The following is a 27,174-nucleotide window of genomic DNA, read 5'->3' on the forward strand; positions in this document are numbered from 1 at the left end:
GGGCAGAAAAAGTGCTGTGAAACCCCCCCAAAATGCCCCCCCCCAACCCACAGCCCAGGTTTTCTGACACAATGTCACACACAGGGCTCATATTACTGCAGGTAGATGGTCACATATGGTTGAAAAAAATGATTTTTTTATTCTCTAAACGTACTGTTTTACAGTAAACCTGTAATTTCTTTTGGGACTAGCAAAGTTTTATCTACCTGTTCATCCACCCATCATCTCCCAACACACAGAAGATACACAGAAGTCAGAGGCTGAACGTGACACACATACGTTATTTTTGGCATTTTTATTACAGAAAGAGTCATTGAAATTTGCATCCTGTGGTCCTTAAAGGGTACATTCACATCAGTGGCTCAGAGCAGAGGGAGGGGGCAGCGGCACAGGCTCAGTGCAGATCGGAGGGGGCATTGTCCATTATGCCCCCTTACATCCCTATTTAAACGTCAAATTCTTAAAGTCAGAAAAAAACCTGTTCAAAAATACATCAGTTGTAGATGCTGTAATTACACAAAGTATTGCACTCTGTAAAAATGTGTGTTTTTATCATACAAATTAGCTGGAGGGCCCCAGATGTGGAGCCCCACCCGAGTCCAGCGTAGTCTGCCTTCCAGGTATCTATGCAAGGACCAACCCAGGAGGCCATCAGAAACCTGCGCTTAATGTCATCCACTAATTAATCATTTAAAATGCCAATTAAAATTTAAACAATTACAAGCTGTTGGTTAAAGGCCACCTCACAATTATTTTCAGGCTGAGGTACAGCTCATTCAGGCGCCCCCTGCTGTCCAGACCTACTTCATGCACACACAGCACCCCCACCCCCAAACACACACACACACACACACACAGGATTCGATCCACTTGGCACCACTTCCCGCAAACTTTTGCAATAGCAGATTTCCTTGGAAAGACTGAAAGGTTTTGAGCAGGAACTCTAGGTCAGATGGGAGAAGACTGAATTCACACCCCGTGACGAGGTTAAGACCGTCAGCAAGTCTGTGCCGACGATCCCCCAAATCACAGGCCATGTCCTCATGCTTCCATGTAAAAAAACAGGAATGTATTGAGTACTGGTCATTAAAAAACACATACTGAGAAATACTATGGCCTGAACTAAAAACGATTCTGTGCCTTTACTCACTACTTATCTGAACATTCTCAGCCTCAGGGAGGTCAGGTACGCTGAGGGGGGGTGTAGATTTCGGTAGGGACGTGTGCCTACCAACACTGTAGGAGTACCATGTGTGTTTATGGAGTAGGGGTCATTTCAGGTGCAGAAAGTAAAAATCCAGACCAAGATTTTGTTCCAACCAATCAGTTGAGTTGCCTGTGACTCTTTCTGCCCAATCCAAACTCCTGGTTTGGGTTTTTACTTTCTGAACCAGAAATATTCATCTCAGTTAGGGGTTCAGGGCTGATTTGGTCCCTACCAGTGTTGAAACCAAACTTACGCCCTTTGCACACAAATCTGCACTTTCACTCACAAAGCAACATTTTCATGCTACTTTGGAAATCAGCATATAAACACATTCTTGATATATACATCTTTCCGAAGTCTCAGAAAAATTTTTAAGCACTTTAAGGGAAAGCTAAAGAGAATCAGTATAATGGAGGGACACCTACTCTCCAGCCCAGCAGGGGGCGCCAAAAGGCAGCATAATGCTCTTTCTCCATGTGGCGCTTCATCTTTCATTTGCTCATATAAACTTACATAGCAGTACCCTCATAGCAGGGAGACACAAGACCATAGAACCTTGTATACATGCAGGCAATGCATCATGGGATGGTGGTGGTGAACGGGGCAGCACATGCAGAGGGCTGATCCTTGGGGGACACTGGGGTTTAAGTGGCAATGACATCCTGCTTATTTATGTCGTTCCATTTGTAAGAATTTCAATTCAGGCAGTGTCACGGACAGCTGGCACATGTGAATTGGGGTCCTTTTCCTGGCTCTCCAAAGGTCCGCACCAGTGGGACGCTCATGCTCATTCTGGTCCTCATATGACAGCGGTGTTACTAAGGAAGTCTAGGGGAAGAGAATAATTATTCATTAACAGTGAGCATTTTTTTAGCAGACGTGTCCAAGTCATGTACATGATCTGAAAAAGCAGGGTCAGACAGAGCAACTGTGGGTTAAGGGCCTTGCTCAAGGGCCCAACAGTGACATCATCATGCAGACCATGGGATTTGAACTGGCGACCTTCCGATCACAGGCACAGAGTCCATAACCGGCGGAGCCGCACACCATCCCCAATCAGTAAATACACATGTCCTCTTTCACATCCCCCACCCACCACATCTGACATGAGGAGCTAAGCTCAAATTTGTCCCCCAACAGCACAAAGAAATGGGGGGAGGGGGGAGAGAGGCCTAGCTCTTACCTTGATGTTCCTGGGCCAAGGAACGCATCTTCAGCTGTGGGGACAAAACAGGCAGCGTGAGCGGCCAGTCAGGCTGGCACAGGACCAGGTGCCAAGAGGACATGCCCAGAACAGGCCGCGCAGCCACAGCAGAACCATGCACACATGCGAGGGGAGGGGGGCAAGGCTCACTCTCATGCATTCATACATGCAGCAATGCCCAGAGGTGCAGTCAAAGCCGAAGCCACACTAAGCATTTAAGGTTTAAACCCTCAGAACACGTACAGTACACTCGCTCACTCAGACACATATATACCCGCGCATACACACCAGGGCCTGCAGGGGCACGGGGGGGGGGGGGGGTCTCCTTATTCAGATGGGGGGTCTGGGGCGCTTACCACAGCAGTGAACATGCCCTGTACTCCACTGTGGCTTATTACTATCATGACACCATTGGGAGATTTTTGGGAAATATGATTTACAAGGTGGTGGTGGGGGGGGGGGGGTGTCAGGGAGGCTAATGACCCAGCAGGTGCCTTGTGGGCCACTGGACTGGTACCTGGGGAGATTAGCTACGTGGGGGGGGTTAGGTATGCTGAGGGGGGGCCGGGGAGGTCAGGTACCTGGAAGGGGGGGGGGGGGGGAGAACAGGTACCTGGTCATGTGACAGTATTGGACTCCTCTGAAAAGGTTCTCATGAGCAGCGGCCTGGATGAGGATGGGGCATCCGGCTTCTTCTGGACGTGGGATGGAGGAGACAGAGAGGTGACCCTGAGCGACTGAGCAGACAGCTGAAGCAGGCAGATACAGGGCAGCCCCCCACACGCACGGGCTGGGCATGCGGGCCAGCCAGTCCCCCACCCCCCGGGACTGACATGCACAGATGGCTGAAACATCCAAGGGGTGGGTGGGGGGGGGGGGGCAAGTCTGTCCCTGCATGTGCAATGATGTAAACAGAGGTGCCACACATGACGTACCATTTGAGTCTGGGACCAAAACAAAACAATGACTTCAAAGTGTTGTGTAATCGCAACCTAAGCTGTGACTCATTCAGCTGCCCAATCAGCACATAGCAGCTGGTCCCAGATCAGTGAGACAGGTCAGGAAGCATGCGAGCAAAGCAGAGAGTAGGCAGAGCAGAGGGAGAGACCTCAGTCACTCCAGGAGAAGCTGTGAGTGCTGGCGGTCTGAGACAGCATGAAGACGGTGGACATCCCCGAGGACGGAAGGCGGCTCTTCATCTGGAGCAGCGTAGCACAGAGGGGGCGGAAAAATCACAGGGGTCACGCTGATGGATGGAGGGGAAGGTCACTGCGGGAGCAGAGTGTCCCCAAGCAAGACCACAGAGTTCCCAAGCAGGACCAAATCTTAGCGGAGTAATGTCACCAAAGTAAGCAGCAAAGAGTTCAAGTATAAGCGGCAACCTGAATATGTACGACACGCCAGTAAGCCGCATTGAAGAGTGTCAGCATTCACCAAAAGTCCACAAAAATCAAGTGAGATATGGCATGTTCACACATACGTACACACACGCACCCTGGCTTGACAGTAGCTGCGTAGAGTGAGTTTCATTGTAACTTCATCATGATACACGAACATGAGCTAAGGTGCCAAAGGAGGACAGGGAAAGGTGAAGGGAGAGATGGGGACATGAGAAGAGAGGAGGTTATGGAGAGATGTGGAGATGTATGGTGGAACAGGTATGGGATACAGGTACACAACGTGATGGAGAGAGTGGCATAGGGTAGAGTAGGGTGGAGAGTAGGGTAGGGTAGGATAGGTTGGAGAGTAGAGCAGAGTAAAGTTCAGTAGAGTAGTGAAGGGTAGGGTGGAGAGTAGAGAAAAGTACTGCAGAGTAGTGTAAGACAAGGTGGAGAGTAGTGTACAATACGGTAGGATAGAGGAGATAGTTAGAGTAGTGTAGAGTAAAGTGAGAATACCTGTTGTATGTGGGAGGCTCTGGGCTTGTGCAGCACCGCCAAGAGAACTTCAGGCAGCAGGCTGAGCAGGATGAGCAGAATGATGACCAGCCAGGCCGACACAGAGCTCAGCAGATTGGCAAAGACGAAGTAGAGCCGCTGCTGCTTGAGGAAGGGCCTGTGTGGGGGAGGGGGGGGGGGTTGCCGTCATTCCAGAATGTGTGGGGGGGCAGCATTTCAAAACTCTGCAACTTCAAGGTGAAACGGAAAACTTCCTCACCAGATGATGCCACCCCAGAAAAAGCTGAAGAACACGTAGAAGGCCAGGGAGCCCCAGATGACAAGGTGGTTGATCCAGGTCCAGTGACGCGTGTCCAGGGCCAACTGCAGGGACACGGCGACAGTATGAAGGTGCTGTTGAGGGCCCTATATATTCAGATGCAGGGCTCTCACTGCCACACAGTCAATATGTGGCAGCCTTACGCTGAATCTCCCTGATGCACCACCCTACCTTTAGCGTAACTGTAAACACCATGACTGTGAAGACTATCGTGCCGAAGGACCAGTTCCCATACACCTGGAAAAGGCAAGAGGGGAAATGCAGCATGACCACATGCAGGACTGACCGGCCAGCAGCGGGTGACCGGCCAGCAGCTGCTCCATGCAGCTCACCTGGCCGTTGTCCTGCAGGGCAGGGTTTCTGAACAGACAGTGGACTCCAAAAAAGAACAGCAGGCCTTGGTAGATGCCCAGCGCCGTCCAGTGCAGGAAGGGCCCCCAGCGCAGAGAGGCATTCCTGGCCACCTCCCTGTGTAAAAGCAAAGCCAGAGTCTGTGGGTGGCAGGCCTGTGCCTCCAGAACATTCCTCACGTTACTAAGAGCAGCAGGATTACCAACAGCCACCGTCATGATTTTTTTTAACAACAACCTCAATCAACAAATAAACGGCAGCAGTACGTCACTGCAAGTTGAGCCAGCAGACATGAAGCGGTGCTTTGGTTAACGTGGTCTCTATGGAATCCAAAATGTATCTTTTAAACTTTTAAATCTGCTGGGAAGTTTAATATCGGACCGTCGCGACCCAATCGCAGGGGGACCTTGTCAAAGTGTGCATCACTAATGTTGAAATTGCGAAAGTAGTCATTTATTAAAGATGTTTTGAAATTTGCAGAGATCATAAATTTAATGCACTTTGATGATGCTCCCCAATTTCTGCCAAAGCTGCTCCACGCTTTTGGACCGTGCCGACAAAAATTACATGAACGTTAACTGCACGCTTTAATTTTACAATGTGTGTAGAATAGCCTAGAAAATGGATATGTCAATAGAAACACATTATAATAAGCGTGTAATTGTTTATATTGTTTTATACTGGCCTGACCGCGCCCTGAACTCCCGGTCAGATACTCAGTCCCACTCCAGCCCTGACTACTACACTCCAAGTCAGACATATAATTCAGCATATCGGACAAAACAATAAACCTCTTCATTGAAATTTTCACACACGTTGAGCTTCATTGGTTATGATTAAAAGTCAAAATATTATTCATGCTGTTTTTGCACTACTGATTGCATATTGTATATCGTACTACATACTGTAGAGGTTTACTTATTTTAGTTTTATCGTATTTATCTTATGTCACATGTTTATACATTATACCTTTTTTATGCTGTATTACAAAGACAAGAGAGAAACAGCATTTATTATTTCAATACATTAATTATTGAAATATTTATTTATATACATGTGTATTCATTTCAAGCATTACGGCTCATTCATTGCCTATATCTTAGATGGTTTGATTACCCTGAAATCCACCAATAGCTTTTGATCTCTCCTTCTCCTTCTTTTAACGTCCGGTAGCTTCCGCATACAGAAGTGATTCGCGTGCTTAGTTGAATAAGTCTGGGAGATCTGATTACAAACGGTCGGTCGAGACCCATGCAGGGCTCATGCGAGAACAGCGGCTGTAAACTTCGGAACTAAAGGAACCACAGAAACCGATAAACCAGCTAATTATATTGCTGCTAAATATGTAAAATACCTCATTATTATTCGATTTTATACACATTCTCCTATATTCGAATATGCGACCATGCTGACTCCTCCCATATATTTACATCTGAAACCACTGTGTTTGTTACTGTAATAAACTCGAGTTCAGGCACACGGCAGAAACAGGAAGCTGAGTGTCATTACCATCTGATTTGAACATAGAGCCATGACCTTTTCTTAGCGCAACGACCAAATCGCGGCCATGCATTCACTGCCCCCTACCTGTACAGCGTGGCATTGTCCAACAGGATCTCAATACAGGTGTGCTGCTCAAAGAGGCTGTAGGCCAGGATGGGCATGGAAGTGAAGCAGATGTTGTACATCATCAGGTAAGAGGCATCGTAGAGGGGCTGGGGGGGGGGGGGGGGTGAAAAGAAAGCCAGAAAGGGTCATTGAGAGGTCAGTAAGAGAGGGAACAAAGTGTCCTCCTTATCAGATGCGGGAATAAAGGAGACAATGGCAGGTGGAAATTCCTCCAGAGGAGGCTTGCTGCCTTGGTCATACACCTCTGACTCACCTGCTGTGAATATCCGCAGAAGAACTGGTAGAGGAACTGGGGCAAGATGAAGCAGAGGTTCTGAAAAGTAAATGTTAACATCATCAGATCACACTGGCCAGACCAGGATGGGGAGATAAAGTCCTCAGGGCGTTCAGGGTCCCTGCGATGGACCCAGCCTCGGGCACCGGCCCAGCTGTACCTTGTAGAAGAAGTACTGCACCAGCTGGGCGATGCGGACGTAGTACAGGTGCCCGTGGGCCAGCAGCAGCTTCTTCAGGTGCTTCAGCTTGGGGACGGCGTAGTCGCTGTTCCGGACGGCCTGCCGGCCCTCGTTGCCCTTTATACCTGGGGAAGAGAGCCGCGGTCACCGGAAGAGGGAACAGGGAGAGAGGGAGGCAGAGGTCACCCAAACCAGCCTGCGGGGGCACCGTAGGGGGGGGAAGGTTAGGACAATACCAGGGGGCTCTAAAAAATGTGAAGTAATTGGATTGGTTTGGGCTGGGGGAGGGGACAATATGATATTCCTTTCATGGGGCCCAAAATCTCTCGTGGCGCTCCAAGAAGATGACAAAGGTCACATGACCACATGACCCCCCCCTCCATATACCTGTCCTCTGCCCTACAACCGTGGCCCAAGAATTTCACTGTGTTCCTCGCAACACGCAGTGTAAAAACTTGGAAGCTGAAGGACACAGCCATCAGTGCCGTGTTCCAGGGGCCAGCTTACCAATACCCACGTGGGCCTCCAGGATCATGCTGACATCATTGGCACCATCGCCCACTGACAGGGTGATGGGGCTCCCTTTTGAGTTCTTCACCAGCCTGACTATCTGCAGAGGAACACAGCAAGGGACTTTCAAGCTCATGTCCATATTTGACCTATTTGACCCCGCCCCCAATGCTGTGGCCCCACCCCCATCTCAGTCACAAAGCCCACCCACACTGCACTGAGCCCCGCCCACAGCCGCCGTACCTGAGCCTTCTGCAGAGGTGCCATGCGGCAGCACAGCACGGCCGTGCAGTTCTGGCAGATCTCAAGGAACAAGCTTGTGTAGAGGCTGGATGGAGGCTTCAGCAGCAGGGAGAGCGTGGCTCCGTCGATGATGAAGCCGTAGTCCTGGACGGCCGAGGACCAGCTCCTATCAGGCAGCACGCAGCGCATCACCACGTGTCCCGACACAGCTAAAGCTACACTCTCTGGAGGACTTGAGTGGCGGTGGGCGTGTCCTGTAACTCAAACCGCCCTTTCCCAGCCTCTGCCCACCTTGTGACTCCTCCCTTCGCAGGCGGCGCATCCTGCACTGCCTTCCTGTGGTAGTCCAACAGGAGCTCGTGGAGCCGCCCTTCGCATTTCTGGCCTCCGGCCTCCAGGGTGCGCACTGTCAGCTCCAAGAGCTCCGTGCGCCTCTGGAAGAGCCGACAGGCATAGCAAGTGGATTTGGCGGTCTCCATCTTGTCCCCCGTCAGCACCCACACCTTCATGCCCGCATTCTGCAGGGCCTCCATGGTCACAGTCGCCTCCTCCTGTAGCCTGAGGCCAAACAACAAAGAGTGAACCAATCGCCAGCAGAACCTGTGGGGAATCAGCCAGTCACCTGATTACACACAGCGGGGATCATATATTAAAGGTGGTGGACTGGAGGATCGCCATAGGATCAAATCAAAAGGGGGCTGTATCTACTGCTTTGATGAGCTTATAAAGCAGCTCTAAGACTCCAGTTGTATGTCCGGACATGCTCTGTAGACGTGTCATCAGGGTGCAGACCTGTCCTCCACTGCAGTGGCTCCGATTAGATTCATGCCCGTCTCCAACTGGTCGTAGATGTTCAGGAGCTTCTCCTCACGGTCCTGCAGTGCCAGCCGCGCCTCCCTGAGGCTGGCATCTGCCTGTGCAAACGCCTCTGCACTCAGCCGCTTGTAGGCTACACACAGCGTCCGGTACCCCTCCTGCATGGGGAGGGCATGGGGGTGTGATTGTGCGAACGGCAGGAGGCACACAGCCAAGCTCACTGGGGGGTGGGCGGGTGGGAGTTCAGTTCCGACCGTGGCGTTGCGCTCCACGTGGGTCCGGATCCGCATGACCTCCTCCTCTCTGACACGTGGGAAAATGGACACGTCCGCCCCCTTGCAGAACAAGAACGTCTCCCCTGGCAGGAAATGGTAGGTCAGTGAGGGAAACAGATACCACAGTGGTGTGGTAACCCTCCTGGCCACAAAGGGCCCCCCTACTTACCCGCTTTGCTTTTTACAATGACACTCATGCGGCGTCGAACTGGGTCAAAGTTCAACACATGCAGTAACTCGTACCTGTAACGCAAGCAGAGAGGAAGACGTTGCCAGTAAGACCCCAGACAGCAAACAAACCCTTGATATACAGGTCAAAGGGAGTCCCCAGCAATACCTACTCCTCTATCTCCTTATTCCTGTTCTGTATTTTCATTTTCTTACAGTCCAAACCCAGGAAGGTGAATCCAAACCTAGGAGAAACCACACCACAGCCATGAGACCCACCGTGACAAGGCAGGAGGAAGCTCACAGGGACCCAATCGGGCAGCTATACCTCATGGCTCCCTTGACGAGGGCCACCTCATCCGGCGAGGAGGCGATGAAGCCGCGCTCCTCCACCGCTCCGGCTGCGTCCACCTGGTCCACAGGCCCCAGGCCCGGCCCCGGCTCCTTCACCTGCACTGTATGACATAAGCACAGGGCTCGCAGGAAGAGCTCCTCCATCTCCTGTGGACGGACGGACAGACAGACAGACGGACAGACGTTCACTTACACTGTACCACATCCAATCTCAAGCATCACTATTCACATCATTCTGCTTATTTGCCCCATTTTTCCCCATTAATCCAGCCCCCCCCCCCCGCATAGTAGCAACACACAGCGCCCACAGTCCAGCAGGACCCACCTTCCCCGCCTTGCGCTGCAGCTTGTTCACGGGTCCATCCTCCACGCAGAAGCCGTCCAGCTCAGAGGCACAGTTGCCGTATTTGTACTGGAAGCCATCAATGCAGCACTCTATGAATTCCATGTTGTTCTGGGTGAGGGTCCCCGTCTTGTCAGTGAACACATGCTCCACCTGCAGGCCGATAATGGAAACTGCACAGGCCCTGCAGCAAACTCTGGTACGTAACATGCTAATAACACAGGCAATTAACAAAGCAACAGACTAACCACCCATGGCTAAACCCCCAAATCTCATTATAGTAACGTATCAGCGGGCTCCCCGACCTGGCCTAGTTCCTCGTTGAGATCCGACGTGTTGACCAGCGCCCCCTCCTGGATCTGTGGGTCATAGAAATCCCTGTCCCAGGTGATGAATGAAGAGCCCAGGAACTTCTGCATCTCCACTGTGACGTACATGGACACCGGGATAATGAAGTTGAAGAGCACCATGAAGGAGAGGAAGTCTGTGAACATCTTCAGGTACTGCAACACGGAGGAGGTGAAGAAGGGCTGGTCAGTGGCAGAGTGTGACACGCAGCCAGGGCAGCGAGGGAGAACCAGCGGTGACCCGGTCCACTCAGGACCCGACCACAGAGCCTGTCTGATTCTACCGATTCTTGTGATTGACCACAAGAAGCGAAAACCTCACCAAATCGGTGTCCTTCTCCTTCTGGGTCTTCTGGTTGTACCAAGGCTCGTCCTGCCCTGGCTGGTTCTGCCACACGTACTTGAGGGTGGTGCAGACCAGGGCTTTGCTCAGCAGGATGCACAGATACACCACAAGGAAGCCATTAATGGACCTGGAGGGAAACACAGACGCGTGGGTGGTGCGTGGGTGGTGCATGGGTGGTGCCTGGCCCCCATTTGACAACCAGCCGCCCCGCCAGCAGTGACGCCCCTCTTACTTCTCCACCACAGAGCGTTTTTGGGACTTCCCCTGATAGTTCAGTGCCATCTTGGTCTCCATGCCTGTGTAAATAGCCACACCTAGATGGGGGAGGGGAGCGAGAGCAGGCATGAGGGGATTCACAGCAGTAAAGACCTCTAGCAGGGGAGGAGCCATCAGGGGAGGGGGAGGGGCCAACTGATATAGAGGACGGGCCAACCACTATGGTGGAGAGGCCAACCAAAATGGGGGGGGGGGGGGTAACTGAAATATGGGAGGAGCCAACAGGGGCAGCGAGGAGGGAGGAGGGCTAGAACACACCCTGTAAGAGTTTTATAACCAGCAGTAGCACCTAAAACCAGAAATGAAACTCACTCACCAGAAATTTTATTGGTGTTCTTCAGATTCGCTCCTTTCAGGAGTAAATTCTCAGGCCCGAGGGACCTAAGGAAGGAGAACAAGACCGGCGAGGGGACATCGGCTCAGAAAGCGTCCTGCTGTTAAATCTGGCTCCCCCTCTCTCCCCCGGACACCCCCACCATAGAGCAGGCAGCCCTGACATTTATGGGGAGCATTACAGATCGCCTTCCAAAGCAGACGCTGCAGCTCCCTTACTGCAACTCTCCTCCGGAGTTATGGATCAATAAAGTGCAGATGGAAAAGTAATTCATGGGTGAAGGGGTGTGAAAATGGGGACCAGGGGTTTATGGGAATCTGCCAAAGAGGGAACAAAGAGCACCGCACTGCCTACAGTGTAGACAGGAAGTGAACCGAGGGAAACCGTCAGAACAACAAAAGCAGATCATTGTGCTGGGGGGTTCAGGTCCGATTGTCTGAGCCCAAAGAGGCGGCACAGGAACTCACCGCACTGCAGGTTCCTGGCCTTCTCTTCGGACATACATCCGTCCGACAAACCTGAGGAGGGACACCAATTCAAATGAAAGGGTGTACTGCAACAGAGGCACAGAGTCACGCACCCACAGAGACACACAGCGAGACACAGTCTCACACACTTACTTATAAAGGTCGGGCTGAGGTTGTTCACATTCTATGGTGGCATTGAGCAGTTGTAGATCTGCCTCTATGTCAGGCACTGTGTAATGTGTCTGCAAGAGCGGGGGGTGGACATCAGATCATTGCCTACTGCCGGGGGGTGGGAACAGCCTGGGTGAGCCCCTCACCTTGTGGTTAGATTCGCCATCCAGGCTGGCCGTGGTGACATAGCAGGTACCGTCATCGCGGCTGGACTGCAGCAGGACCAGGTCACAGGGGAAGGTCTCGTCCTCCAGCACCTCCACCACGTCCCCTACCTAGGCACCATGTGGTCATAGGTTTAAAGCCCATTCAGCTGCTTCATACCAGCTACTTTAAAGCCACCCCACCCCCAAAAGTGCAGGCACCTTCACCTCAGACCATGGAGGAGTTTGGCTCAGAGCAGCGTGGAGAAACTTTAACGTCATAGTGGAAAGAGGCAGCACCTGCACACACCCTGCCATACACGCCCGTCTGCACATGCAGCGCCAGCCTAGCGCATAAGCAAACTAAGAGGCTGCTTAGAGCCCAGTGGCCACCAGGGGGCCCCAATCAGACCAGCCTGTCAGAATGGGAGGGAAGATGACAAATGACAAACTAGGTTAATGAAATTTTGCTTAGGGCCCCAAAGAGGGTTGGGCTGTGCCTGCACACGCACACACACGCGCACACACACACACACACACACACACACACACACACACATGTCCGCACGCACATGCACACAAGCATGAGAAAAACATCTCAGAGCAGAGATGCACCACTGATCTTTGTACCCTAATCTTCTCGCTCTCCTTGCGTGTGCTTCGACCACCATCCAGCACCATCACCGGGTACTTGTTCACCTCGTTGTCAGCCTTGTGACGCAGCCAGTCCTCAAAGCCCTGGGTGGGGGGGGGGTGGTATGTGGGAGGGGGGGTGTGTTACATGTCAGCAGGAAACTGAACAAACAGACTTCTGCTAAACAAGCGCAGCAAACAGAGACCCGCCCAGACTAGGACGGCTGCTTTCTGAGGAGGGAGGGTATTTAACAACTACACCCTGTGGAGAGACTCTGGGGGGGGGGGGGGCTCACCTGTTTGATGGCGGTCACTGTGATGACAAAAAACAGGGGTAGGCCGCTGGTCACGGGGCTGGTGGGCGTGTCCACGATGACCTGCAGGGCGACAGGGGAGCTGAATCATAGGGCCTCTTAAAGCCAAATAAACTACTTACCAATAAATCACTTATTATTCCATCCATCCACCTGTCCTAATCCAGTGTTCCTCAGCCCAGTCCTCGGGGGAACCTAGGGAGCCCACAATTTTGCTCCCAGGGAGCCCACATTTTTGCTTCCTACCCAATACTTGGTGTTCTTGTTTGTGCCAGGTTTCATGACAGGGTCACAGGATTCATTATTATGGTGTTGGCTGTGATCAGCAACACACAAACATGCATGACCAGAGAACATAGACACAAGCCGCCATGAACGTCTCTCTCTCTCTCTCTCTCTCTCTCTCTCACACACACACACTTGTATTCATATCTTTGTGGGGACCATTCATTCATTATCTATGCAAAAGACCCGAATTCCAACAACGGCATCTTTCACCCAATACCCAGCCCAACCTAAACCATAAATAACCAAGCAAAGCACAAGACATTTTTATTTTATGACTGCAGTTGCATATTTATAAAACTGACTTTCCCCTTGTGGGGACCAAAGAAATGCTCCCCACATCATCAAAATAGCATGTGTTTACCACACACACAAACACACACACACACACACACACACACAAGCTGCCCCTCACCATAGCACCCATGCTACCCACACTTCCTGTTTATTATGGCTGATCCTTAACAGGCCGAAGTGGCTAAAAGAGGCAGCCAGTTCACGGGGGGGGCAGACGGATGGTAAATCGACAGACCATGACCATTCCGATCCCTTAGGAGGAAGCAGGATGCATGACAGGACACACAGGACAATCCTAAAGACAGCGGTGACCCTGTAGGTCTCCCTGGTCACAGACCTGTGGGCCTCACCATCTCCACAGGGGCCAAAGGGGGAGGAGTTACACATCATGGGGGTCCGACTGAAGTTAAATCCCAGGCCCTGGACAAATTAAGTGCTGCAGGCCTGTTTCCCGCTATGTGTTAACAGACTGGCCACACAGACAGAACTAGCAGAGGCGTCTGACAGGGTCAGTGGGGGGTCAGCAAGGACCCCAGCTCACAGGCATCACAGGATCCAAGAGCCTCCTCCCCCCTCCTTGATGTGCAGGAAGCCCATTAAGCAGATCAGAGCACTCATCTGAGCCAGGTCTGGGGGGGGCAGCAGAAACATAGTACATAATTTTTCCATGTAATAAATGGATAAAGTGCATCTCAACAGTACCCTGTGATCAACAACGCAAAGAGATGCAGCTAGAAAGTGCTGAGATCAGGCGCTCCGTCTACAAAGAGCCCCCCCCACACACAATTAACCAATCAGCCCCCCCCCCCCCCCCCCCCGGCGAGCCCTGACAATGGAGAGACAGGGCACGGCCGTCCGTGCTGCCGGGTGACGGACAGAATGCTCTGAAAGAACCTGGAGAACATCTGGAGGATCCACTGGAGCCACAGGCAGCCTGCTTAGTATCTGCTGGTTCTTTGCTGGTTCTTTGCTGGTTCCGGTGGTGTTCTACCACCACCTCGACTGATCTGCCAGGAGTTGCTCTTCTGCTTGTAGTTCAGTCACACAGTACAGATGCCCAAACAGCTAACTTCTTATTAACAGATAACTTCTTGTCCAGAATCTGGCCCCATTGAGCAGGGCTCCGGTCTGCAGAGTGATACATGGGACTGTTGTGGACAGCGGCCACCCGCTGGTGTGCCTCCGACGAGGAGCTTCCAGCACGTTCCAGCCTCCAAAAGGGAAACGTTTAGCATTCCTGAGGAGACGGCACCGGATGGTGATCTTCACCCAACCAGGGAAGGCTGTTGGAAATGGGCCTAAAGGGCACCCCCCCTACATCGTGACCTTCCCAGCCACCGAAGGCAGTGGAGAGGAGGTGAGAGGAGCAGAGAGGAGCCGAGCGCCAAGGTCACCTGTGGGCCGCATTTTAGGGGCCAACTGCAGTGCCCAACCCCCTACCTGAAGCTCAACCCCCAACGAGAGCTCCCCCCCCCCCCCCCCCCAAAAAAAAAAAAAAAAAGCCCACCCACCTGCACCAGGAATATGATGAGGAAGTAGAAGTTGGCGATTCTCCTGAATTGCTCAAACAGGTTCTTTGGCAGGAAGTTCCACAACGTGTACTGCAAAAAAACACACATTAGAGCGAGAAAAGTGAAAAGAAGGGGAAAAAAAATCAAAAATAATCTAACATCTGCAGAGTCTCTTCCTGTTTATCAGAAAGCGTGACGCCTCACGCATATTCAAATTGTGTGGGGTGTCTGCATATGGGTACAATATTTACATTTTATTTAATTAAAAGGCAGATGCCTTTATGCAACGCACAACTGAGGGGAGCCATGCTCTGCTGACCCTGGGATTTGAACTGACGACCTTCCGATGAGAGGACGGGTCCTATACTGCTGAGCCACACGGCGCAGTCACAGGGATTTCACTGAAGTGTCACAGAGCCATCTGCTCCTTAAGTGTGGTCAGGGTTGTTTACATCTCACACACGAACACACACAGCTAGTGTGATGCTGCCCAACACACCCTTTCAGAATTTGTGAATCAGAGGGAGGGACAAGATGGGGTGGGGGGGGTCAAAGACCGTAAGCACAGCACTGACAGTAATTTGGGCCTCAGACAGACAGTCAAGCCTGAGGACTGAAGTAGGATCTACAACAAGCACAATAGATCTGTCATCATGACCCCACCCCAACGCCTCAGTACTTCCCAAACGAGTCTCACTGACAGGTTGGCATTGCAGAGTCCTGCACATCTGAGAATGATGTGTACATGAGAGGTACAGAAAGAAGGAGAAGGGGAGAGAGAGGGAGTGAGAGCGTGCATGAGAGTGACAGGGTGGCCCACAGAAGCCTGGGGCACCTGGGTGAGGCGCTGTTCTGAGCTGACAGCTATAGCTACCTAATATTCTGATGTTATTGTACAGGGTGGGCCAAACCCAAGTATACTTATGGTATTTTACAAAGTAATAAAGCTTATATTTCACAAAGTAAGGTTTTCATTTTATTATTTTTAAAAGTAGGTATACCGTTTTGACAATACGGTCGATGGATCGGCCGATGTGGTAGGATTGACTGGCCCCCACATTCATTTGACCTGATACTCATGGACTTCTTTTTGTGGGGGGGGGGGGGTGTTGAGTAAAGGAGAAGGCTGTTGAGAGGAAGCCCCACGCAGCGAAAGAACCGAAGGGGCATTTGTGGACGCTGATGCTAACAGCGATTTGTGTGTTCAAGGGCGTCACACACAGGCTTCAGGAATGTACCGATGTTGATGGAGGACATTTTGAACACCTAAGAGACTAAACATCTCTTATCAGTACTGTAAAATAAAAACTGCATACTTTTTAAAATAACCTTGTAAAATAAAGTAGAACCTTTACTCTCTAAAATAAGAACTGTAACCCTAATTTTGGCCCACGCTGTACATCAGGGGAAATATTCAATCATATACACTTTACTGTAAGTTTAATAAGATCTGCTGTGTTGTTTAAAATACATACATTTCTTTCAAATGACTCAGCAACCCTAGCAGACCTTTCCACCCCATCGGGGTGTTTCCAATGCAAACACTCTTGTGCAGCCTGTTTATTTTTTAATATTTTCCCTTGCAAAACCCCCCCCATGAAGAATCACAGACCTTTGTTGGTCTGATGTCCCTCCTCCCTATATCTTTACTGCCACTCTGTGGTACGACCACAGCCTGAAAACGAAACGTCACACTTCTCTGATTTACGGAAGTAACCATTAGGTTCTGTTGCAAAGTGTCTGTTTTTAAACCTTTCCATTTCAGATTCATCTTCATTTAAGAAAATTTAGTGCAACCTCATCTCAGTTCAATTCCAAATTTTATATAGTGCCTCTCACACTCCAAGGTGCTTGACAGGAGTGTGTGGCAATCTATAATGTTTTATATATTCATACAAAATGATGCAGGAAGCATGAGAAAGGGAAGGGGAAAGGAAGAGAGCAGAGGAGGGGAACTGAAAACGGCCCTGGACATACTAACATTAAATAGCACAAAGAAAATCATTGTGTTTATAGAAATCTAAGGTGTAAACCATCTGAGAGGGAGTGTGCACAAGTGCCAGTACTAAACATACTGATTTCTTTAGTACCGGTACTAATTACACAATTACATAGAGGTGGACAGGAACAAAGTACTATACATTTACTTGAGTACTGTACTTGTGTATATTTTTTGAGTATCTGTACTTTACTTGAGTATCATCTTTTTGGGAAACTAATGACTTATTTCACTACATTCGAAACATTGTACTTTAAGTGCACAGCATGTGCATGAAAGTTCTCGTTGCTCAAATCAGGGGAGGAATTTTCTTTGCTAAAGTGCAACACAATCACAGTAATCTGTTCCTACTTCTACTGTCTTATACTTTGAGAGACTCTCTCAGCCCTGCTCTCCAAACTAAGTAAAATCATGGATTTGATCAGCTGGTCTCTCAACGCAATTGACACCATCTTCTCGACGAGAAGCCTAGGTTCGGGGGAACCTGACTGTCCTGCAGGAACGTACGCAGCTGGCTAAACGATGGACGGGTGGGGGAAGTGGAGGGTCGTGTGCCTGGCAGCTCTTTCCGTGGAGGACATTGAAGACATCTACCTATTCGGAACCACGATTACAGGTATTATGCTGATTGGATTAGGCATTAGCCTGGTTTATCAAAGATTGAAGAAGACGGTGACAGCCGCTCAAAGCCCCACTAGGCTGGCCGGAGTGATGGAGGGAGAGGGGTAGAGCTGTTAGCGCTCAGACTGACTATTGATCGCAAATTGGATAACATCACGGAGAAGCTCACGGCTTTGCAAAAATTATTGGATGGCGGAGACCAGCGTGGACATTAGGGGAGCTGGAGATTACAGCTTCTCGCCCGGAAACCCAAACAACCCCATCCTATCAGGTTTTGGCTCCCCCCTAATCAGCACTGGCCTCGGCCAAGGCCGCTGCTGAACTAACAACTCCTCCAGAAGAACAAGGCAGTGAGACTCTCTTGCATTCCTCTCCCCCAATCCCAAGGACTCACCCTCCCCCCATCCCACGCCTTCGCCGCTTCATTCCCCCAGTGTGAACAGGCAGGTCTGTGACCAGCGCCTCCATGGCTGCAGGACCGGATGGCTGTCTGTCTCTGCTGGACTCCCTCCACATCCCCATTTCCTCACCCGTTGCAAGTTGTGTCATTTTATGTTGTAAGGCGTAGTGACCATGTGCTTATGTTGCTGAGGTGTTTTTTTTCGGTTCCTACAATGTCCTCCCCACTGGAGTACAGTCTGGGGGCTGTTTTTTATTCTCCTCCTCTCTCCTCATGATATTCTGTTTCTTTTCTTCTCTCTGTTTGCCCCTGTCTCCCGACTGGTCTACCCCCTCCTGTGATGTTTGTGTATATGTATGGTCGGGTTGATGGCCAGTTTTTTCGCTGGTACTTGTGACTAGTGACATGGTGTATTGCAACAGCAATCTCATCTCCTACACTGTCAGTCAAGCTGTTGAGCCGTTATAAATCTACGGGTTTGGATTTGAAGGTAGGTTTGTTGTTTTATTTATTTAAAATTTTTTGAGGAAGTTGCATCCATAGCAATTACACTGTCTGCCTGATGCATGCATATACATGAACACACATGCACGCACACACACACGCGCACACGCGCACACACACACGCGCACACAGCCAGAACTGTGTCAGTACACTACCATGCTGTTTGGTAGAGGTGGACGTGTTGAAAATGAAATAAAAATAAAAATGACCGCATCTCTGCTTTTTTCGATTGAATTGTGTTTCTATATGTATTGCATCATATTACACACGCTTTTTATTCTACAGCTTCTATAAGCAAGTCAGTGCATTCAGTAGGCTGCTTCAATGCATTGTGGCAACAATACAGCAATGCATTTACATTAAAAAGAAAATGTACTTTTGAATACTTAAGCATTTAAAAGCAAAGTACTCCAGTACTTTAACTCAAGTAAAAATTTCACAGAATAAAAAAAAAGTGGTAATGATATCAAGGTCATAATTTGGTACCGTGACAACACTAGTGTGTATTACAGCATGTTCATTAACTGTACATGGAGAAGCAGCTCATCACCCCACCTGCAGAGGGCGCTCCATACCTTGGACGACACAATCCTGTTGTCACAGTATCTGGGCAGGCTGAAGGGCTGGGCGGGACTCCAGGCTCCGTGTCCTACATAGACTGTGCGGCTGTCTGCTCTCCTCTCACCTCTCCCAAGCTGTAGGGGGCAGCGGAGAGCACAGCACTCAGGATAAGGGGAAGAGAGGTTTAATGGGGCAGGTTATCCTGCAATTCCGAAATCAGCACAGATGAGGGGTACAGGGCACTCATACTGGCAGACAGACAGACAGCTTGGGGAGAGGAGGATGGGGGTCTGTCGTCATTAACTGGGAATTCAGGGAGAGAGAGAGGGGGGGGGGGGGGGGGGAAGAGACCTCCCAGGGTAAAGACACGGCTGAGGAATGAATGGTGCAAAGGGGGTGGAGTGCGGCTCCGTGGGTCGGGACGCTCGTTCACATCCCAGTATCAGCAGTGATTCCACCGCTGGGTGCCGAGCGAGACCCTGAACCCCCATTTGCTCGTGGGACGTCTGACCCTGGTTTCATAATCATACGTTATTTCAGATAAGTGGTCACTAAATAAATAAACTGTGAATTATTATCCCCGGGGGCGGCATGGTGGTGCAGTGGTTAGCACTGTTGCCTCACACCTCTGGGACCCGGGTTCGAGTCTCCGCCTGGGTCACATGTGTGTGGAGTTTGCATGTTCTCCCCATGTCGTCGTGGGGTTTCCTCCGGGTACTCCGGTTTCCCCCCACAGTCCACAAACATGCTGAGGCTAATTGGACTTGCTAAATTGCCCATAGGAGTGAATGGTGTGTGAGTGAATGGTGTGTGAGTGTGCCCTGCGATGGGCTGGCCCCCCATCCTGGGTTGTTCCCTGCCTCGTGCCCATTGCTTCCGGGATAGGCTCCGGACCCCCCGCGACCCAGTAGGATAAGCGGTTTGGAAAATGGATGGATGGATGGATTATTATCCCCAAAGAGGACAGGTGGGTACAGAAGATGGATGGATGGATCACAGAGTGGATCCACACCAGGATCAGATTACATAGAAACATGCCATATTGGTTTGTAATTTATTAATCAACTTTAACAAGGAAACCTGGAGTTAGCCCACATGATACAGGGCGAATGCGTGCATACACACACACACACACACAGACACAGACACAGACACGCACACACAGACCAAGCAGTCTCCTGAGAAGTGTGTTTTGATGTGTGCGGGTGTGTTTGCTGAAGCAACAGAAGCTGGCAGGACGGCCAACGATCCCACACATTTCCAAGCAATTAGCAAAGCAAGCACTCACACGCAGCACCAGCTACAGACGGGGGGGCTGCAGGCTGCAAGAATGACACTCTGTTTTAAACACAGATCCCACGGCTTGATGTTACCAGCACAGGGTCACATTCTGCTCAGTTACTCCCATCATGGACCTTACGTTTATTTACTTAACCCACAGCAGTGTACGTTTTTCAGAAGGCAGGGTCAGTCAGTTCCTGGAACAACTGGGGGTAAAAGGGCCTTGTTCAAGGGCCCAGTGGATCACCACTCTGCCTACCTTGGGATTTGAACCTATGATCTTCTAGACACAGGTGCAGCACCCTAACAAACAGAGGCACACAACCCCCAAGAACCAAATTCAATCCTTTTGCTTTATCTTCCCAAAGAAGAACCAAAAGCATCAACTAACCAGACTAAACTGAGGTGAGGAATTCACATTGGCTCTGTCCCTAGCACTGTTCGGGCCCTGACTCGAAACCAATCACATGGGGCCGCGACTCATTTCCAGCCGATACCCACCACGCCACGCAATACCTGACCCCTACATGCATCATTCAAGGCCTAAAAGGCTTTGAGGGACACGGGGAACACCGAGTTAATGATTGGTCAGTCGAAAGTTGACTAAAGTGGTTAATATGGATGAGGAGTGTTCCTGTCAAACAGGACTTTGACGGGAAACAAAAAAAAAGAGTCGGGGAGGGGAGCTTGTTGACAGTATGGTCTATCTGCAGTCGCACCCCATTTACACAGGGATCACGCACACAGGTCACTGCTTACCCAGTCCTGAACCTGCTGGTTTGGCTGGGTGGAGACATTGTTAAGCGTCAGCCTCAGGCCATGATGCAACAGCCCATATGAAAATGGGAAGAGCTGGTCTGACACGAAGGGGGGCGTTTCCACACGCATCATAAGCAGAAAGCTGAGCTTGTACCTCAGAGTGCAGACTTCGCCTGCTACCGAAAGTCAAGGGACATTTTCTGAACGCACAAGTTCATACTTGATGTGCCGCTTAAGGTTTGCCTAAAAATGTAATCCTGACCCCTAACCCTGCCACTCCACCGTCCCGACGCTGCCCAGCTGACAACCGACAGTCCAAACCGCCTCACCCTCGCCATCACGAACGCACCCTGCACTTCCATTTACATCAGACACACGAGTGCGAGTTTCTATCCGCAGGCTGGTAGCGGCCCGGCGCCCACAGCTGTGTTCGACACACTCATGAGGTCATTTCCTGTTTAACCCTATTTTTGCATGTGCTACTCACAGTGTGACTGGGGAACAAAGTCTGCAGTGCCGGTTATTCTGGTTAATGATTAACTCATTAACTAACAAGAGCTGCAAATGACGCCATGTGTAACACTCCCGGTGTCGAAAATCTGGCCGTAAAATGCATGGGAGGCGGGCAGGGAATGTTAATCGCGGGAGCCGGCGGTGACTGCCGGGCATTTGTAAGTAGCAAAACGACACATTGAGTAGGAGCCTCGCCCGGGCATACGCTCCTGTCCCTAGCAGCATGCTAACGGCTGACACCCCCCTGCCCCGGGCACCAAAATCACTCTTCCGTCTTCAGTCAATACCTGATGGGGCTTTAAACGTCACATCAGCACACGGAGTGACAGATTACTAACTGCATTTCCTCATTACAGCAAAGCGACTCGATTAAGAACAGCAGATGAATCAATTTCTTTAATTACAGACTAATATGCAGAGAGGAAAAGTGGGGGGGGGGTTTGTGACACCAAGCCAACACCCCCCTTCCCCACCCCATTCCTGTACAAAAAAACAGCACCCTGGAGTACGGCACAAAATACACGGTGAGATGCATCGCTGAGAAGCGGGGAATCTGCAGACAGGTCTCGACATTCCTGACACGGCGAAAGAGGAACAGCCCTGCGAACACGTTGAGGGGCCCCTCGACATTATGGGACAATCTGTCGGGTTGGGGGGGGGGGAGGGGAGGGTTGTAGCAAACATGCAAACAACATGCACGATAAACGGCGAGTCACTGACCCTGCAGGGGGGTGGGACGGTTACATATTCACTGGAAGCCAGAGATATGCAACCAGCCCCCCAAACCAGGCGAGTTTTAAACTGCTATCAGATCGACAAATTTTTATCAGGTGTCACTTAACGAAGAAGGAAACACAAAATGGTAGAAAAAAACAGAAGCAGATTCAGATCAAGTTCACGAAAAAAAGACTGCAGGCCTCCGGAAGAGGAGCTTCTTCCAGCAGATCGAAATACTGTGGCACTGAGCTGAGTAACGAGGCTTCACTGCTCTTCCAGGTTACTCCCGAGACTGACACCTGTGGGTGATTAGTCCTGATTGGGGGCACTAATTACTATAGCCAAAGGCACAGAGCTCAAATCCCAGGCAAATGTGATGGAAAGGCAGCTAAAAATGACACCAGAACCACAGTTACCATGATAGAGAGGGTCTTGCACTACTACTGGAACAGGAAGCAGTAACTCAGCACTACTACCACTTCTCACTGCCAGCTGGTGGCGCTATTCCGATAATGTGTCGTCTTATTGAAAAGGAGCAGTTCACAGAGGACTCTCTGCTGCCGGGTGGGACTGTTAGGATGCTCCTCTCTCAGACAGACGTATGGGACATATTTGTGACCAGCAGGCTTGCATACAGGACGTTCCCATGCCTGGGTGAGGGTGGGGGCAGCTGCCCCAGAGGACATACACAAGGACAGGACCCCCCCCCACCCCCCAAAGAAGGGCTGCTCCTGTGCCAGTGTCAGCAGGGCCAGAAAAGGGTGAATTATTCAAAATTCAGGCGCCAGATGGAGAAAATAAATCAGCAGAATGTTTTATAGTCACCAAGGCCAGCACAGCCCCTGCGTGGAAGAGGCCTGCCTACAACGAGGGCAGTCCTCCTGCTTCTATTACCCCAGGCTCCTCACACACACACCTCCCCCCAGCTGCCGGTGTATTTATGGCCCCCGGTTTCTCCTGGGAGGGGGGCGGGGCTGCGGTAAGCCAGCTCAGGGGCAAGACAAACGGCAAGGATCGTGCAGTCTGATGGAAATCGATGCGAGGAGCTCCCCACGAGAGCACTCGGGTGGGATTTAAAGGCCTGCCCCCCTCCCCCCAAAAGTGGCTGCGCTGTCTAGGTGACAGGAACGCTTCTGGAACCGGTCTGACTCGCTCCCATGCTGACAGCTTAATGGAACCCAAAACACGTGCATGGATCCTGCAGCCACTTTGAGGGAGGGATTGGACCTGACGACAGAGCGGCAGTATGGCGGTCATTCAGCTCTGACTACGCTCACATATACAGCATTGTTACTACAAGTACAGTGGAACCCTGGTATCCGCAGTTTGTTATCCACTGCCTACTGGGGACCCAAAACATTACGAGGAAGCCAAGTACAGACAACAGACTAAGATATTTAACCAAGATACATTAACGTAAAAGCTTTGTGTATGAACCACTTTTTATTGCCGTTGTCCTTTGGCGGTTAAGCAAAAAGTCAGAATCCCATTCATCTGAGAGAGTGAGACAACATTCACACAGCTTTCATTACAGTAGTTATAACTCTCTTATTTTATTATCAGTTATTGATAATGTCTTATTGTGTGATTTCTAAATTACACTATCATTGGTATGTATCTACACACACAAAAAACACACACCTTATATTTGACGTTCACTACAATCCACACATTCAGCTGACCACAGTAGGTCTTAGGTAGGGTGCATTCCTCCGTAGATACGGGGGCTCCGATTTACTCCAAAAATCAAGCATCCCCCCACCCCCGATGGACAAGCACTCATCCAGCACTGGGTCCAGAAGAAGGCAGAAGAAAGGGGACACCCCCAATGGGGCGCCGGGCCACCTGGCGGCCGAAATCAAATTCACGTATCAAAATGTTTGCGGCCCAACATTAGCCTGTATTTATTGCACAGATGTTAAGGGCGTCTGGCTCTACCGGGGAGACAGACCTCACACAACCCCACAAGCACCCAGGTTGAAGCAGGATGGATCGGTGCTGACGATTATGTTGTTGAAGCTAAGCGGCGAAGTCCTGCGACACCTCAGTTACCCCTCCCACCACTGACCTGCTGTGGCTGCATCTGGGATCCCTTGGCGAGGCTCCCGTTTAACCTAAACGCTCTTGTGTCTTGCACATGTTTTTCATTTAAATAGCCCCTTTGTTTGGTTCTTCCCATGTTTGTACATGTCGCGTAGCTCTTTCGAACTCGCCGCCGTCACTGGGAATTCGCTGGAAGCTGGGCTCCCTGACAGCCGTATGTTTGCAGTGCCGCCTTAGAAAGCCTCTGCTCAATGAATAAACACACATGTCCAAACAAAAAAAGGCTTCTGGAAGCCTTTGAGAGGAGCACAGCCGCAGGGCATCGGCCCACAAGGGTGCAGGAGGAACAAGCCACAGCAGGAGAAGCAAGAAAAGCAGGCAGGGTGGCCCCGGGATGGCCGGCCGGAGGCCCCCCCACTGCACTGCCCCCCCGAGGCAGGAGGCAGCACCTCCCAGTTCCCGAAGGCATCAGCAACTACATCTTTTGAGACATGACAGCCAGAAGGTTTTCCTGACCACTACGCTATCAACCTTCTAACGCATTTGCCCTGGGGTCAGGGGAAAACAGAGATGTCCACTGTGAAGAACTGTGAACCCTGCTTACTACCCAAGCAAGGACCTAGAATCCGCGGCTGAGTAACGGCATCTCGGGGGGGTCATAGTCCGGGGCTGAGTAACGGCGTCTCGGGGTGGGGGGGGGGGGGGGGTCATAGTCCGCGGCCGAGTAACGGTGTCTCGGAGGGGGCGGGTCAGAGTAACAGCATTTTGTAAACAGAGGGGTCTTCCCTAGTCTTTTAGATACGCAAGGTCTAGATTAATGTTACACACTCTAAATAGTACATTACGGACACCATTTATTTTAAACCGTAATATTAACTCAGAGGGACCTTAATTCAGGAGCAGACAGGGAGAATTCTGGTGACCTGAACACTACACCTCCCCGATTACTGATCCTACTGGCCACACAAAAACACACACACACAAAAACGTATGCTTTAGGAGAAGCCTCTGGCTGAACACACGACTACAACATAACATCATTACCAAAACAGCTGGCGTGGACCGGGAGAATGGAGCGCCAGTCAAACAGACGCGTCCGGCATGACGCCGGTGGCATCAGAAGAAAGCATTAGTAAATTAAATATTTAAGAAAAGCAGGAGACGCAGATCCAAGGCTGCATGGCACTTTTCCTAATTGCATTTTTACTAAATGCAGATTTTACTGTTGCAGGAAATTCGAGGTGTAATTTTATTAACGCAAGCAGAACAGAAACTTTCATTTAAGGTTAGAATACAAGTCTCGCGCCACGACCCCAAACTGGCAACTAGTGCTGAGATACATACAGAAGTGACAGCATTGAGTGAAACCCGCAGCACACACACATAAGCCACTATACTGGATGGGATACGCGCAAGTGTGACAGGAAACAGGAAAGCCCAGCAAAGCCGCTGCTGGCGCTCTCATTCAGCCGTGACGGCTCTGCATGCGGGGCTCCGTCCGTTTCGTCCTACGTACCAAGCGGTCCAGTCCCCTTCGAATCATGGTGCCGATGGCCACGCCGTCTCCGCTGCGCAGACCCCGGCCGCTGCTGATTACGTTGCGATCGTAACTTTCAGTGCATTTACATTATTAGACAAACGTTGATCCTTCCTTAATTACAACGGGTTGCATTTCTCAGAGTCGCCCAGCCTTCACATTACTCGCGGTGCGGTGCTGTGCGGTGCCGTGCGGTGCCAAAATCCCTCCCCTCCGTAAGGGCATTTCGGGTCCGATGCCCCCGCTTTATGCCCTGCAGGGACCCCTCCGGCAGAGCCCTTCTCCAGCTCGGCTCAAAAAAACACACATGATAGGCAAATAATTAACTAAAGGGTGTTTCCCAGGAGCAACCAGGCGGTGCTACCGCCGCCCACTCCGCCCCCGCCTGCCTGCCTGCCCCCCAGCAGCGGCTCCGCCTGTCAGAGCTCCGGAGGAACCAGCGGCTACATGGGAGCTGTAGTTCTACTGGCTTAAAAAAATAAACTTGAAAAATCTCATGTAAAATGAAGGAGAATATGCACGTCGACATGTTACATTGGTGTACTTAGCCTAAAATCGGAAGAAATGCAACAACTCAGTATTTACATTAACATTGCATTTTACACATTTTGCAGACCCGTTTTGTCGAAAGCAACGCACAAGTGAACCGAATAGATAACTGCAAACTTCCTGCCAGGAATCTGCTGGGCAAAGTGCAGCGAGGCTGAGCTTCCAAAGGGAGCCCAGGTACGAGTGGAAGTAGTAATGAATGGAGCAGGAGTCACACAACTTCTAACAAGCACGAACATAATAAGACTATTCAAGAATCATTTATACCCTTTTTATACTTTTTTGATCATTTCTACGGGTACATAGAAATTATTTGCTTTTCGTATATTCCGCTTTTATCTGTTATGAGTCACACGTTGGCTTATATACATGTGTGAGCTTTCCTGGATCTGGCATATGGGGCATTTTTCTGGTGGGACGATGGGTGTGCGGGTCGGCAGCATTTATCGATTTTAATCCTGGTCCAGCCCGGGTAAGAATGAGGCTTGGGATCAAAGCCTAGGGTCTGTCATCTAACACACCCGAAGCTATTTTGTGGTTAAGGGCGAAAAAAAATACTTAAAATCGAATAAATATATTTTAGATAATGCTTCGGTTGTCGTGCTTAAGTTGGATTGTCCTTCCCACCCGTCATTTATCATTAAGATTCATTCATCGGTTAAAAAAAATCTAACAACTCCCAACAATCCATTTTCTATTCCTGCATGCTCTATGCAGAGTCGCGTAATTTATTGACTTATTACTCACTAAACTAGAAGGCCTTATCCTGTGTGCGTTCTAATGTACAGACCTAA

The 27,174-nt window shown here is 50.5% G+C and overlaps 1 protein-coding gene across 5 annotated transcripts; it reads right to left on the reverse strand.

Moving 5' to 3' along the window:
* Window positions 1-280: 280 nt before the first annotated feature.
* On the reverse strand, window positions 281-26,179 carry atp11c (ATPase phospholipid transporting 11C). Of its 5 annotated transcripts, none has more exons than XM_049027986.1 (31): window positions 25,811-26,177; window positions 18,996-19,115; window positions 14,897-14,986; window positions 12,786-12,866; window positions 12,487-12,594; window positions 11,860-11,988; window positions 11,696-11,784; window positions 11,543-11,593; window positions 11,058-11,122; window positions 10,698-10,779; window positions 10,442-10,592; window positions 10,078-10,275; window positions 9,755-9,925; window positions 9,404-9,576; window positions 9,249-9,320; window positions 9,077-9,150; window positions 8,887-8,990; window positions 8,609-8,790; window positions 8,108-8,374; window positions 7,817-7,982; window positions 7,571-7,673; window positions 7,043-7,188; window positions 6,862-6,921; window positions 6,567-6,694; window positions 4,961-5,096; window positions 4,800-4,865; window positions 4,569-4,672; window positions 4,310-4,466; window positions 3,025-3,106; window positions 2,391-2,424; window positions 281-2,035 (listed from the first exon to the last, which is right to left on the reverse strand). In XM_049027986.1, the coding sequence occupies exons 1-29, from the start codon at window positions 25,835-25,837 to the stop codon at window positions 3,029-3,031; spliced, it is 3,378 nt and encodes a 1,125-aa protein (XP_048883943.1). In that variant the 5' UTR covers window positions 25,838-26,177; the 3' UTR covers window positions 281-2,035; window positions 2,391-2,424; window positions 3,025-3,028. The 5 variants fall into 5 exon arrangements, with proteins under 5 accessions (XP_048883943.1, XP_048883940.1, XP_048883939.1 ...); XM_049027983.1 differs by lacking the exon at window positions 25,811-26,177 and adding an exon at window positions 24,320-24,573 and having other exon boundaries at window positions 3,025-3,103; XM_049027982.1 differs by lacking the exon at window positions 25,811-26,177 and adding an exon at window positions 24,320-24,572.
* Between the last annotated feature and the right edge of the window lie 995 nt (window positions 26,180-27,174).

This window comes from Brienomyrus brachyistius, chromosome 10 (genome assembly GCF_023856365.1).
Source record: "Brienomyrus brachyistius isolate T26 chromosome 10, BBRACH_0.4, whole genome shotgun sequence".
Classification (NCBI taxonomy): Eukaryota; Metazoa; Chordata; class Actinopteri; order Osteoglossiformes; family Mormyridae; genus Brienomyrus; species Brienomyrus brachyistius.

Excerpts from the sequence above, each read along its gene's own strand:
- atp11c (XM_049027982.1), bottom strand. The coding sequence starts at position 24,430 with ATGGGAAGAACCAAACAAAGGGGCTATTTAAATGAAAAACATGTGCAA. Across the intron at positions 7,674-7,816 it reads CACCTCTGCAGAAGGCTCAG|ATAGTCAGGCTGGTGAAGAA; the intron begins GTACGGCGGCTG and ends GTTCCTCTGCAG. Across the intron at positions 6,922-7,042 it reads TGCAGTACTTCTTCTACAAG|AACCTCTGCTTCATCTTGCC; the intron begins GTACAGCTGGGC and ends TTTACTTTTCAG.